General features: G+C 42.2%; 1 protein-coding gene across 1 annotated transcript in view; it reads right to left on the reverse strand.

The window, feature by feature from the left end:
• Positions 1-16,046, reverse strand: part of LOC133617283 (potassium voltage-gated channel subfamily KQT member 5-like) — a 323,477-nt gene that overhangs the window by 83,926 nt on the left and 223,505 nt on the right. Inside the window, exons 4-5 of the mRNA XM_061977202.2 lie at positions 12,403-12,529; positions 8,824-8,999 (exon numbers count right to left, since the gene is read on the reverse strand). Of these exons, the coding sequence (XP_061833186.1) occupies positions 8,824-8,999; positions 12,403-12,529 (303 nt within the window). The remainder of the gene's footprint in view (positions 1-8,823; positions 9,000-12,402; positions 12,530-16,046) is intronic.

The raw sequence follows: 16,046 nt of genomic DNA on the forward strand, positions 1-16,046 counted from the left end.
CCTTCAAAACAAAAGTTTACTAAAAACAGTCACTTTTGCCTCTTTGAGCTGTAGTTTGACTCCCTTAACATGCTTAAAAACTCACCAAACTGGACACACACATCCATCAAGACTGGCAAAAATTGCGATCTAATAAAAAAAACCAACCCCTAAACTCAAAATTGCGCTCTAGCGCCCCTTAGGAAGAAAACACAGACACAGCTGCTCCGAGGAAGAAAACTCTGACAAAACTGCCTGTAACTTCCAGTAGGAATGTCGTAGAGACATGAAACAAAAACCTCTATGTAGGTATCACTTACACCTACATTTCATATATCAACAACCCCCAGCAAAAATCAACAGGACGTTTGCAATTCCCCCTTCAAAACAAAAGTTTTGTAAAAACCGGTCACCTTTTTTCAAACATTATCTCCTCTGAGCGCGTTTGTCGTGTCGGCTTCAAACTAGCACAGGAGAGAGATTGAACCCTTCTGATTAAAAGTTGACCAAAGAGTTTTAATTGCTCCGGTTTGGATTTTATGTGCCGTCAAAGTCGGTCCCGTCCATCTCTGCTTGCAGCTTTAATTTGACTTGTTTTGGAAAGTCTTGACAAGCCAAATGTTCTTGTTCTATTGGCAGATAATTTTGCTTAGTTCAAATAAAATACCCCTAATTTTTGTATTTCTTTTTTAATTGTTTTTGAACACTGACTTTTTGCAGTGCAGGCAAGATGCATTATTTATGATCTACAATAAACTTCTAGGGAGCAAGGAAGCAAAGGAAACACCTCGCTCGTCCATCATGTCGAAATTGTACACAGGCTATAAATTGTTTGTCTGCGTTAGCGCTTATAATAACAACATCACTAATACTTGGTTAATATTCAAATCACGAAATGTAAATGTTAGCGGTTTTTGAATGGATATTTATTGGATTTTATGGGCAAAATAGAGGACCTTCCATTGGCTCCCTGTTTATTTACATGTTAGAATGCCTACTCACTGGACTCGTGGTTAGAGTGTACGCCCCGAGATAGGTAGGTTGTGAGTTCAAACCCCGGCCGAGTCATACCAAAGACTATAAAAATGGGACCCATTACCTCCCTGCTTGGCACTCAGCATCAAGGGTTGGAATTGGGGGTTAAATCACCAAAAATTATTCCCGGGCGCGGCCACCGCTGCTGCTCACTGCTCCCCTCAGCTCCCAGGGGGTAAACAAGGGGATGGGTCAAATGCAGAGGACACATTTCACCACACGTAGTGTGTGTGTGACAATCATTGGTACTTTAACTTCAACTTAACTTAACTTGTTTTTAAAAAAATCCATCCTTCGTCATGTCTTTCATAATGATTGTGAACGATAGGCAAAATTTAAAAAAAAAAGTGCAGTTCCCTTAACTCTAATGTAGGCGGACTTTTATTTAGGTTTATTTACGAGTTAGAATGCATAAAAAAATACATCCAATTTCTTGTCTCTCATAATGATTATAAACGATAGACAAAATTCCAAAAAGTGCAGTACCACTTATATTTAACAGTTGATGTTGGTTATTGTGGCCACACAACTCAGTCCTTTTTACACCTCATCAAAGAAGGAATTTACAAGGTCCAAATAGCCAACTGCATGTTTTAGTATAAATCTTAAATCAGGGGTGTCAAATGTACGGCCCGGTTTTATCTAAATTTGCTAAGAATAAAAATGAGCCGAAATGTTTTAATGAAGTAGACTGCTGTTCCAAATGTGTCCACTAGATGTCGTAATAGCAATTCTTCGTATCTTTGTAGATGATGCTACATATGCAAAACCAAAATAAACCACATGATGTTAGTGCACCGGTCGAGGAAAATGAGCAAACTACATAAATAACATCCTCTAATTTCATTTTGATATTTTTTTTTTTATCTTGATATATTGAAAATTAACACCAATGAGTTGACTGGTGAACATTATCACATCATTTATTCATAAAGTATAAATAACGACAAAGAAAGATAGAATACAATTACAGACAAGTCATTGTAATGTCTGCTCGCGGAAAACAAACATCCTAACCGGTATGGCGTAGTGGGTAGAGCGGCCGTGCCAGAAACCTGAGGGTTGCAGGTTCGCTCCCCGCCTCTTGACATCCAAATCGCTGCCGTTGTGTCCTTGGGCAGGACACTTCACCCTTGCCCCCGGTGCCGCTCACACTGGTGAATGAATGATGAATGAATGATAGGTGGTGGTCGGAGGGGCCGTCGGCGCAAACTGGCAGCCTCGCTTCCGTCAGTCTACCTCAGGGCAGCTGTGGCTACAAATGTAGCTTACCACCACCAGGTGAGAAAGAATGATGGGTTTCCACTTCTCTGTGAGCGCTTTGAGTATATAACAATCAAAAAGCGCGATATAAAATATATTCCATTATTATTATTATTATAATCTACGATTTGACTCCCTCGAATGGCCCTGACGCTGTGAACAACAGGAACAGGCTGTTCTGAAAACACCCCCGGGGACACCTCAATGATGGACGCTTTTGACCTCCCTCCCTCCTCAACGACACCTGGAGTCGAACTTTTGCTTGCATGCAGAACGGCCCCAGCCTATGAATATTACATCGACACACCCAAGACAATGGGCATATACACACAAACCCCCACGCCTTCACCACCGCTTGATTCCCCTCGGGGTGATGGACGGCTGGCAGCGCTTCATAGCAGCAGTCGACCTCCAGGACCCCAACTCCCCGCCCCTCTGTTGCGAGTTGTCGTGGTTAAATGTAACATGTTTACGTGTGCATGGCATGGAGGCTTTTTCCCACTCCAGACTAGGCCCCCTTAGGAGCTCAGTCTAGATTGTATTTTTTTTACTCATCTTCTTCCCCAGCGTTTTACCTTTTTCTTATCTTTTACGGGGCGCCTTGTGGCGACCCATCAGCGTTCCTGTTCTGTAACCCTGTACACTGTTTGTTTGTCTAATCTTGAACGGGTTTGTGCTGAAAACATAGTTTCCTTGTACTTGTGCAATGACAATAAAGTCCTATCCTATCCTATCCTATTAACCGCAACATGTAAGTGTAAAAAAAACATTGTTAATTTTTAAACAAACAAAACAATCTGATGTTGTCTTTATTTTTAAGTTATCGTGCCGTGATTTTACCAGGGAGTAGATTTTTCTCCATATGGCCCCCCCATCTAAAATGAGTTTGACATCCCTGTCTTAAATGGTATTCTTGTATAGCGTTTTTTTTTTTTTACCTTAATTGTACTCAAATCACTTTGACACTATTTCCACATTCACCCATTCACACACGCCATGCAAGGCCCTAACCACGAGCAAGGGTGAAGTGTCTTGCCCAAGGACACGACTAGGGTGGTGGAAGTCAGGGATCAGAACCAGGAACCTAGAGCCATGCCGTCCCCCGTTAACCCTTGTGTAATGTTCATATTGTCGTTACTCAGCCAGCGTTTGTGGGTCTGATGGACCCGTTGCATTTTGTGGCTTTTAATGCCTCACAATCAAACACTTCTATGTTAAAATACTGAACAGATGTTTGTTGCGATAAGGTAAACATCTGTTCAGTATTTTAACATAAAAGTGTTTGATTGTGAGGCATTAAAAGCCACAAAATGCAACGGGTCCATCAGACCCACAAACGCTGGCTGAGTAACAACAATATGAACATTACATAAGGGTTAACACTGTCTGCTCTCATTTTCTCGTACAGTTGACCCTCTGATGTTCTGTGTACCTTCACTCTGTCCTCTTCCTGTCCCGGCCTGCTTTGTGTGTGTGTGTGTGTGTGTGTGTGTGGTACACATAACATCAATTTCCACACATCTATTGGACCCGGACATCTTATATGTAATAGAAATGTGTAGGAGGGGTGTATGGTGTGTGGTCATTAAAGGCCTACTGAAACCCACTACTGCCGACCACGCAGTCTGATAGTTTATAAATCAATGATGAAATCTTAACATTGCAACACATGCCAATAGCTTACTAAAGTGCAATTTTAAATTTCGCACGAAAAATCCTGCTGAAAATGTCTCGGTATGATGACGCCGGCACGTGACGTCACGGATTGTAGAGGAAATGTTGGGACAGAATGGTGGCCAGCTATTAAGTCGTCTGTTTTCATCGCAAAATTCCACAGTATTCTGGACATCTGTGTTGGTGAATCTTTTGCAATTTGTTCAATGAACAATGGAGACAGCAAAGAAGAAAGCTGTAGGTGGGAAGCGGTGTATTAGCGGCCGGCTGCAGCAACACAAACACAGCCGGTGTTTCATTGTTTACATTCTCGAAAGATGACAGTCAAGCTTTACCATTGGCCTGTGGAGAACTGGGACAACAGAGACTCTTACCAGGAGGACTTTGAGTTGGCTGCGCAGACGCGGTACCGTGAGTACGCATGCAGCTGCGGCTTCCAAACATTTGATCGCTTGCCCGTACGTGCGTGCCGCTATGTGCATGTCACGTACGTAACTTTGGGGACTTTGGGGAAATATATGTGCTGTATGAACTTTGGGGAGGTGAACGGTACTTTGGGCTGTGGGATTGAGTGTGTTGTGCAGGTGTTTGAGTTGTATTGGCGGGTTATAAGGACGGGAGGGGGGAGGTCTTTGTTATGCGGGATTAATTTGTGGCATATTAAATATAAGCCTGGTTGTGTTGTGGCTAATAGAGTATATATATGTCTTGTGTTTATTTACTGTTTTAGTCATTCCCAGCTGAATATCAGGTCCCACCCGCCTCTCACAGCATCTTCCCTATCTGAATCGCTCCCACTGCCCTCTAGTCCTTCACTCTCACTTTCCTCATCCACAAATCTTTCATCCTCGCTCAAATTAATGGGGAAATCGTGGCTTTCTCGGTCTGAATCTCTCTCGCTGCTGGTGGCCATGATTGTAAACAATGTGCAGATGTGAGGAGCTCCACAACCTGTGACGTCACGCTACTCGTCTGCTACTTCCGGTACAGGCAAGGCTTTTTTTATCAGCGACCATAAGTTGCGAACTTTATCGTCGATGTTCTCTACTAAATCCTTTCAGCAAAAATATGGTAATATCGCGAAATGATCACACACAGAATGGACCTGCTATCCCCATTTAAATAAGAAAATCACATTTCAGTAGGCCTTTAAATATGTATTCTGATATATTTTCTTCACAGAAAATGAGCCAAAGTCAGTGAGTCTCAGTTTGAAAAATGTATTAATTGTATCAGTTTTCTTTTAATAAAAAAATGAAAACAGGGTCCTACAGACCCGAACACCACATAAGGGGGTAAATGTTTTTCGCACAACCTGAGTGGCATCAGTTCCATTTCTTGACTAATGATAATGACACTCCAGTCGTGCAACTTCCGCTTCGGACAACCCTCGTGGTTTCAGGATTGTCCACGATCGACCCACGTAAATTCCCCTTCTCAGAGCGGCACTGTTGTTCTTCCACACCAAGACCAAGTAACCACAGCACTTAGAACCCGTGGTTAGCCACACAGAGCTGTAAACCTGTTATTTTGGGCTTTATTTGTGGTGGAGACAGTCCGATCCTGAATGAATTAATACGTTTTGTCATCACTAAATGGAACTCTTTGGAGTTTCCCCATTTCCACATGCTGTTCAACTTATGTCCTTACAAATTCATAACCGGCATCTTAAAATCAAGTTACAGCATATTCACTATGAATCCACAACTTTGACATGAGCAAATACATATGTGGAAGTCGCTTCCTAGCAGTTTCCACTGGAGCCAGGCGTGCAGTTTTTAACAGAATTTTAATGTTCATCAATTTAATCAAATGTTTTTCAGCAGGTCGTGACTTTTCAGTCACTCCAAATCCTCCCACTGTCCTGTTCCCGGCCGCTACTGTTAAAGACAACAGGTGATTGGATAACTACTGGGGAGACCTAATCACCTGTTCAGCTGTGTCTCGCCGTCGGCACTGACACGCCCCCATTTGATGGTGCTCTGTCCTCAGCACCATGGACAGAGGCGGTGACCTGCCCTCCTGCAGGTAACGCTGGCCACACCTCCCTCCACAACATATTCAACATTCTCCTGAGAACTAGCATCCTTTGCCATGAGCATTGTTTTGGTTAATTTAATTTGTCAGAGTTACACCTTTTGGGGGAAAAAAAAAGTACTGCAAAACACAAATGTCCACTGCAGAGGACACTACTAAGCATGAGTGGCCTGTCTTGGCTTTTATTGTACGAAACCCAAAACCAGTGAAGTTGGCACGTTGGGTAAATCGTAAATAAAAACAGAATACAATGATTTGCAAATCCTTTTCAATTTATATTCAACTGACTAGACTGCAAAGACAAGATACTTAACGTTCAAACTGGAAAACGTTATTTTTTGCAAATATTAGCTCATTTGGAATTTGATGCCTGCAACATGTTTCAAAAAAGCTGGCACAAGTGGCAAAAAAGACTGAGAAAGCTGAGGAATGCTCATCAAACACTTATTTGGAACATCCGACAGGTGAACAGGCTAATTGGGAACAGGTGGGTGCCATGATTGGGTATAAAAGCAGCTTCCATGAAATGCTCAGTCATTCACAAACAAGGATGGGGCAAGGGTCACCACTTTGTCAACAAATGCGTGAGCAAATTGCTTAAGAACAACATTTGTAAACCAGCTATTGCAAGGAATTTAAGGGACTTCACCATCTACGGTCCGTAATATCATCAAAAGCTTCAGAGAATCTGGAGAAATCACTACACGTAAGCGGCAAGGCTGAAAACCAACATTGAATGCCCGTGACCTTCGATCCCTCAGGCGGTACTGCATCAAAATCCGACATCAGTGTGTAAAGGATATGTTAGAATAATCATGCATATATTGTCACACAACTTTATGCTTAAGGGCCGTTGCTATAGTTATTATCTGTATTTTTCTGTCTGTGCAAAGCTGGCAATCCAAAAGATTGCCAGCCGTCTCGTATCAGTGTTGTGACCAGACTCGGCCTGCTGACTGCCAAGGCTGAACACCGCCGTGACGCAGACAGAACAGAGACAAGGCGATATCACCAGCGTCAGCACATTTGCATTTTTGTATAGTCATATATCGTGTCTAACTGGAGTTGTCGAGATTACCCCCTTCCCTCGGCGACAGCTTCAGTGATGTAACCAGGGACCTCCCAAATAAATAGAGGAAGCACGCGGGCTGGACTTTTAGAACGTAGTTTGGATCTGTAACTAGAATACAGCCCAAAACACGTGTCTCCTCATTGAGCCAAATTGAACTCTGTCTTCTGCATGATTCCTTGCTTCTCGTCTTTTTAATAGATGTCATCAGTGTTTGAACCTGACAGGATATCACCACATGGGCTCTGGAACACTTCAGAATAAAACACTGTCAGGAACTACAGTTCGTCGCTACATCTGTCAGTGCAAGTTAAAACTCTACTATGCAAAGCGAACGCCATTTATCAACAACACCCAGAAATGCCGTCGGCTTCACTGGGCCCGAGCTCATCTACAATGGACTGATACAATGTGGAAAAGTGTTCTGTGGTCTGACGAGTCCACATTTCAAATTGTTTTTGGAAACTGTGAACGTCGTGTCCTCCGGATCAAAGAGGAAATTGGATTGTTATAGGGGCAAAGTTGAAAAGCCAGCATGTGTGATGTTATGGGGGTGTATTAGTGCCCAAGACATGGGTAACTTACACATCTGTGAAGGCGCCATTAATGCTGAAATGTACATACATGTTTTGGAGCAACATATGTTGCCATCTAAGCAACGCTACCATAGACGCCCCTGCTTATTTCAGCAAGACAATGCCAAGCCACGTGTTACAACAACCTGGCTTTGTAGTAAAAGAGTGCAGGTACTAGACTGGCCTGCCTGTAGTCCAGACCTGTCTCCCATTGAAAATGTGTGGCACATTATGAAGCCTAAAATACCACAACGGAGACCCCCGGACTGTTGAACAACTTAAGCTGTACATCTAGCAAGAATGGGAAAGAATTCCACCTGAAAAAGCTTCAAAAATGGGTCTCGTCAGTTCCCAAACGTTTACTGACTGTTGTTAAAAGGAAAGGTCATGTAACACAGTGATGAACATGCCCCTGTGCCAACTTTTTTGCAATGTGTTGCTGCCATTAAATTCAAAGTTAATGATTATTTGCAAAAAAAAAAAAAATTGTTTCTCAGTTCTAATATTAAATATTTTGTCTTTGCAGTCTATTCAATTGAATATATATATATATATATATATATATATATATATATATATCCATCCATCCATCCATTTTCTACCGCTTTTATATATATATATATATATATATATATATATATATATATATATATATATATATATATATATATATATATATAAAAGCGGTAGAAAATGGATGGATGGATGGATATATATATATATATATATATATATATATATATATATATATATATATATATATATATATATATATATGTATATATGAAATACTTGACTTGGTGAATTCTAGCTGTAAATATACTCCTTCCCTCTTAACCACGCCCCGCCCCCTCCCACCCCCCATCTCCCGAAAGCGGAGGTTTCAAGGTTGGCAAGTATGGCATATAGACAAGTACCCAATAACGTATAATTATTGTAATTCCCCATTAATTCCCATACATTCCCATTAATTCCCATGGACGGTGTCCAACTTTGAATAATCAAAAAATTGTCAATATTTCCAAACTTCCCGAGCTTAACTTCCCGTGGTAAATTTACCGGAAACTTTCCACCCCTTTGCAAACCCTACGTGGAACAGAACCTGTTCGTAAGTCAATGACCACCTGTATATGCAGAGTGTAAATTGAGGGATTATAATCAGTATAATAAAGTACATTTAAAAAAACTTACCTTGCTGTGTGCATATACCACAGACCCGAGCAGCTTCCATGTACCTCCTCTCCGGTCCATCCGCACCATGCGTAAGATCTGCAGAAATCGAAGGCTACGCAGGACTGAAGTGGCAAAGATGTTGCCCTGGCTGCCTGCCGACACCACCGCCACTGAAGCAATCAGCACTATGATGTCTAAAGGGTACATGAGAAAACATTTTTATTTTTTTAAAACAGTACAACACCATGTACTATATTTTAAAACTGGGGTAAATCATAATAGCATCATACAGCATATCCTTACAGTAATAATTTCTTTACAAATTGTACATATCCGTGCTGTCTGTGCCTTAAAATTAAGTATTTTAGTAAATAACACCACGGAAGACAAAATGATTTGTCTACATGGCGGTCGACCCCTCCAGATCCAACCACAGAATTTAGAGAAAGGACGGGTGAGCAGAACCCACGGTTCCTATTCAAAATGTACCTTAACTTGACTTAACTTCAAATCCTTGGAATAGCTTGCCATTTCGTCATTTATATGTATATATATATGTATATATATATATATACATATAAATGACGAAATGGCAATATGTATATATATATATATATATATATATATATATATATATATATATATATATATATATATATATATATACCGTATTTTTCGGACTATAAGTCGCAGTTTTTTTCATAGTGTGGCCGGGCTCCAGTGCAACTTATATATGTTTTTTTCCTTTTTTACTATGCATTTTTGGCAGGTGCGACTTATACTCCGGTGCGACTTATACTCCGAAAATTACGATATATATATATATATATATATATATATATATATATATAAATATATATATATATATATATATATATCCATCCATCCATCTTCTTCCGCTTATCCGAGGTCGGGTCGCGGGGGCAGCAGCCTAAGCAGGGAAGCCCAGACTTCCCTCTCCCCAGCCACTTCGTCCAGCTCCTACCGGGGGATCCCGAGGCGTTCCCAGGCCAGCCGGTATATAGTCTTCCCAACGTGTCCTGGGTCTTCCCTGTGGCCTCCTACCGGTCGGACGTGCCCTAAACACCTCCCTATGGAGGCGTTCGGGTGGCATCCTGACCAGATGCCCGAACCACCTCATCTGGCTCCTCTCGATATGGAGGAGTAGCGGCTTTACTTTGAGCTCCTCCCGGATGACAGAGCTTCTCACCCTATCTCTAAAGGAGAGCCCTGCCACCCGGCGGAGGAAACTCATTTCGGCCGCTTGTACCCGTGATCTTGTCCTTTCGGTCATGACCCAAAGCTCATGACCATAGGTGAGGATGGGAACGTAGATCGGCCGGTAAATTGAGAGCTTTGCCTTCCGGCTCAGCTCCTTCTTCACCACAACGGATCGATACAGCGTCCGCATTACTGAAGACGCCGCACCGATCCGCCTGTCGATCTCACGATCCACTCTTCCCTCACTCGTGAACAAGACTCCGAGGTACTTGAACTCCTCCACTTGGGGCAGGGTCTCCTCCCCAACCCTTTTCCGGGTGAGAACCATGGACTTGGACTTGGAGGTGCTGATTCTCATCCCAGTCGCTTCACACTCGGCTGCGAACCGATCCAGTGAGAGCTGAAGATCCTGGCCAGATGAAGCCATCAGGACCACATCATCTGCAAAAAGCAGAGACCTAATCCTGCAGCCACCAAACCAGATCCCCTCAACGCCTTGACTGCGCCTAGAAATTCTGTCCATAAAAGTTATGAACAGAATCGGTGACAAAGGGCAGCATTGGCGGAGTCCAACCCTCACTGTAAACGGGTCCGACTTACTGCCAGCAATGCGGACCAAGCTCTGGCATTGAGCATACAGGGAGCGGACCGCCACAATCAGACAGTCCGATACCCCATACTCTCTGAGCACTCCCCACAGGACTTCCCGGGGTACACGGTCGAATGCCTTCTCCAAGTCCACAAAACACATGTAGACTGGTTGGGCAAACTCCCATGCACCCTCAAGGACCCTGCCAAGATATATATATATATATATATATATATATATATATATATATATATATATATATATATATATATATATATATATATATATATATATATATGTGTATAAAGCACCAGTATAGATATCCCTATACCAATATTTTGGTACCAATACCAAAATGTATTTCAATACTTTACAATACTTTTCTAAATAAAGGGGACCACAAAAAAAGGCATTATTTGCTTTATTTCAACAAAAAATCTTAGGGTACATTAAACATATGTTTCCTATTGCAAGTTTGTCCTTAAATAAAATAGTGAACATACTAGACAACTAGTCTTTTATTAGTAAGTAAACAAACAAAGGCTCCTAATTTAGTCTGCTGACATATGCAGTAACATATTGTGTCATTTATACACCTATTATTTTGTCAACATTATTAAGGACAAGTGGTAGAAAATGAATTATTAATCTACTTGTTCATTTACTGTTAATATCTGCTTACTTTCTCTTCTTACATGTTAAATGGGTTGTACTTGTATAGCGCTTTTCTACCTTCAAGGTACTCAAAGCGCTTTGACACTACTTCCACATTTACCCATTCACACACACATTCACACACTGATGGAGGGAGCTGCCATGCAAGGCGCTAACCAGCACCCATCAGGAGCAAGGGTGAAGTGTCTTGCTCAGGACAAAACGGACATGATGAGGTTGGTACTAGGTGGGGATTGAACCAGGGACCCTCGGGTTGCGCACGGCTACTCTCCCACTGCGCCACACCGTCCCTGTTCTATCTACACTTCTGTTAAAATGTAATAATCACTTATTCTTCTGTTGTTTGATACTTTACATTAGTTTTGGATGATACCACACATTTACAGGATCCTACATTGGTCATATTCAAAGTCCTCATGTGTCCAGGGACATATTTCCTGAGTTTATAAACATAATATAAATAAAAAAGAATAAAAAAAAGAAGATTCTGTGATGATAAAAAATATGAATGTATGTTCACTATTTTATTTAAGGACCTAATTACAATATTAAACATATGTTTAATGTACCCTAAGATTTGTTGTTAAAACAAAGCCAATATGCAGTTTTTTTGTGGTCCCCTTTCTTCAGAAAAGTACCAAAATAATTTTAGTACCGGTACCAAAATATTGGTATCGTTACAACACTAGATTTTTCATAATTGCCATAATAAACAAAGACTATGTTAACATGAAGAACGTGGGGGTGATGTGTGATCAATGAGCTGCCTTCCTACGATCTTTCCAACTCGGCTTTCCAAGATGCCGCAGATCCATGTCTAAATATTGGAAAAATCTAAAGCCATTGATGCGAGCTCATTACGCAAATGCATTCTTCTCTTATGAGCTTCGACCACATCTCCCAGTGACAGGCACATATTTTGCTCGGTCGCATGCAATGGAATATTGCTCACGACTTAACATTAAGTTGCTGCCGACCTCCACCAGGGCACTGGAGGGAAAAGGACTGAACGATGCAGCAGGCATAAAAACGAGGGGAGGGGGGAAGAAACTGACTGACTAAGTATTTGCATTATTGAGGGAAATGGAGCAAGGTGTGCTTTATTAACTCACCGATGACGCAGAAAGGTTTTCTGACAAACCGGATTCGCCCTTGCCATCCTCTGTAGCGACAGCAACATCCTGCTGACCAGATGCGGATGATGTACTCCAACCCGAACACCACAATCATGACAAACTCCTGCAAGACGTTTGATAAATAGTGTGTCAATAGTCTGAGCAGAAGAATATTGCTTTCAGTACATGCACATGGTTATACACAAATATTACATATACATGTGTGTATATTAGAGATGCGCGGTTTGCGGACACAACCGCGGAGTCCGCGGATTATCCGCGGGTCGGGCGGTTGAAATTAAAAAAAATTAGATTTTATCCGCGGGTCGGGTCGGGCGGTTGAAATAAAAAAAAATTAGATTTTAAATAGATTCAGGCGGGTGGCAGTTAAACCAATTCGGAAATATATATACATAGTTAAATGTTGTTACCCACATACAAAAAACGAGCAGGCACCTGCAGCATATGCCACAACAGAAGAAGAAAAAAAAAAAGAGATGGCAACGCCGGCAGCAAACGTGGTACGCGACAAACTAAAAAAGGGAATACTAAAGACCAGGGGAAAAAAAGGCCAGAAAAGTTCAGCGTGGACTCGTTTTTATGAGGTTGTAAATCAGGATGATAGTAATGCTGGCTACGTGATTTGCAAGAGCTGCGACGCTGTTTATGTCTACGACAGTCACAAAACCGGGACATCTAACATGGTGCATCACATTTGTGCAAAACCCCGAACCTCCACAAACACCCTGAGCATGAGCAGTTTCGTCCGCCGTGATCCCAGAAGAGTGCCACAGGATGTTAAAACAAGATAGAACGCAGCTGCCTGCAGCAGTTTGAGTGGCGCGAGCGCGCTTGGAGGTGCGCTCAGCGCGGCTCCCAGATGATTGCGCACTGGTGTGCGTCTGGGCCGTGACAGCGTGGCACGTATTGAATGTCTCTGCTACATTGGATCAGTCTCCTTTCTTTAACAGGCAAAAGCTTTATAACCTCACTAATGCCTTGCATCGTCTATATTAGATATATAACAACGTGCGGGTGCCGGATGGCAGGCGGGTGCGGTTTTGATTAAATGTTAGTTCGGGTGGATGCGGATGGTTGACGACTTTTGTGATGCGGTTGCGGATGAAATAATTGCCTATCCGCGCATCTCTAGTGTATATACAGTATATATGCATACATGTATACTGTATATGTCATGGCTGTCTTGAGTTTCCAATAGTTTGTACAACTCTTATTTTTTTGTGATAGAGTGATTGGAGCACATACTTGTTGGTCACAAAAAAACATTCATGAAGTTTTCTTCTTTTATGAATTTATTATGGGTCTAATGAAAATGTGAGCAAATCTGCTGGGTCAAAAGTATACTGTAGGGGGGGCGTGGCCTGCGGACCGGCAGCGAAGCGGGGTGTGCCAGGACCGGCTTCGAGATCAGCGACAGGTGCGTAGATGACCCAGCTGAGAGTGTTTGTCTGATCACCTGTCGCTCTGTTAAAGGCAGCAGTCGGGAAGGAGAGGGGGAGTTGTTGTTGATGGCGGTTGGTGAAGCACGAGCGAGAGCAAGACAGACGAGACGCTGGGGAGAAACCATTCCTGTGCTCTATTGAGAGAAAAGACTTTGCACTTTTATTGTAAAATAAAACAACCTGGAAGAGCCTGGCATGTCGGTAATTGGTGGTCCGAGGAACCCGGAGGAGCAAGACCTCCACATATACATACAGCAATGTTAAAGGCCTACTGAAAGCCACTACTACCGACCACGCTGTCTGATAGTTTATATATCAATGATGAAATCTTAACATTGCAACACATGTTTACTAAAGTGCAATTTTAAATTTTGCGCGAAATATCCTGCTGAAAACGTCTCGGTATGATGACGTCAGCGCGTGACGTCACGGATTATAGAGGACATTTTGAGACAGCATGGTGGCCAGCTATTAAGTCGTCTGTTTTCATCGCAAAATTCCACAGTATTCTGGACATCTGTGTTGGTGAATCTTTTGCAATTTGTTCAATGAACAATGGAGACAGCAAAGAAGAAAGCTGTAGGTGGGAAGCGGTGTATTGAGGCCGGCTGCAGCAACACAAACACAGCCGATGTTTCATTGATTACATTCCCGAAAGATGACAGTCAAGCTTTACCATTGGCCTGTGGAGAACTGGGACAACAGAGACTCTTACCAGGAGGACTTTGAGTTGGATGCGCGGACACGGAACCGTGAGTACGCATGCAGCTGCGGCTTCCAAACATTTGATCGCTTGCCCGTACGTGCGTGCCGCTATGTGCATGTCACGTACGTAACTTTGGGGAAATATATGTGCCGTATGAACTTTGGGGAGGTGAACGGTACTTTGGGCTGTGGGATTGAGTGTGTTGTGCAGGTGTTTGAATTGTATTGGCGGGTAATATGGACGGGAGGGGGGAGGTGTTTGTTATGCGGGATTAATTTGTGGCATATTAAATATAAGCCTGGTTGTGTTGTGGCTAATAGAGTATATATATGTCTTGTGTTTATTTACTGTTTTAGTCATTCCCAGCTGAATATCAGGTCCCACCCGCCTCTCACAGCATCTTCCCTATCTGAATCGCTCCCACTGCCCTCTAGTCCTTCACTCTCACTTTCCTCATCCACGAATCTTTCATCCTCGCTCAAATTAATGGGGAAATCGTGGCCATGATTGTAAACAATGTGCAGATGTGAGGAGCTCCACAACCTGTGACGTCACGCTACTCGTCTGCTACTTCCGGTACAGGCAAGGCTTTTTTATCAGCGACCAAAAGTTGCGAACTTTATCGTCGATGTTCTCTACTAAATCCTTTCAGCAAAAATATGGCAATATCGCGAAATGATCAAGTATGACACATAGAATGGACCTGCTATCCCCGTTTAAATAAGAAAATCGCATTTCAGTAGGCCTTCAGGTGATGTCAGATGAAACAAAAATTGAGCTGTTTGGACCGTTTTGCTGCCAATGGAACTGGTGCTTTAGAGAGAGTAAATGGGACAATGAAAAAGGAGGATTACCTCCCAAATTCTTCAAGACAACCTAAAATCCTCAGCCCGGAGGTTGGGTCTTGGGCGCACTTGGGTGTTCCAACAGGACTATGACCCCAAACACACGTCAAAAGTGGTAAAGGAATGGCTAAATCAGGCTAGAATTAAGGTTTTTAGAATGGCCTTCCCAAAGTCCTTACTTAAACGTGTGGACGATGCTGAAGAAACAAGTCCATGTCAGAAAACCAACAAATTTAGCTGAACTGCGCCAATTTTGTCAAGAGGAGTAGTCAAAAATTCAACCTACCAAAAGTGCCTTATTGCAGTGAAACTTGCCAAGGGACATGTAAGCAAATATTAACATTGCTGTATGTATACTTTTGACCCAGCACATTTTCAGTAGACCCATAATAAATTCATAAAAGAACCAAACTTCATGAATGTTTTTTTGTGACCAACAAGTATGTGCTCCAATCACTCTTTCACAAAAAAATAAGAGTTGTAGAAATTATTGGAAACTCGAGATGTTCTTTACAAGTGTATGTAAACTTTTGACCACGACTGTACATGGGTGTGTCGATTGTCAATCATCAGGTCATATAATCCACAAAGTTTGAATGGAAGCTTTTTTTAACAAACGAGAAGTCA

The sequence above is a fragment of the Nerophis lumbriciformis genome, linkage group LG16 (assembly GCF_033978685.3).
Source record: "Nerophis lumbriciformis linkage group LG16, RoL_Nlum_v2.1, whole genome shotgun sequence".
NCBI classification, from domain to species: domain Eukaryota; kingdom Metazoa; phylum Chordata; class Actinopteri; order Syngnathiformes; family Syngnathidae; genus Nerophis; species Nerophis lumbriciformis.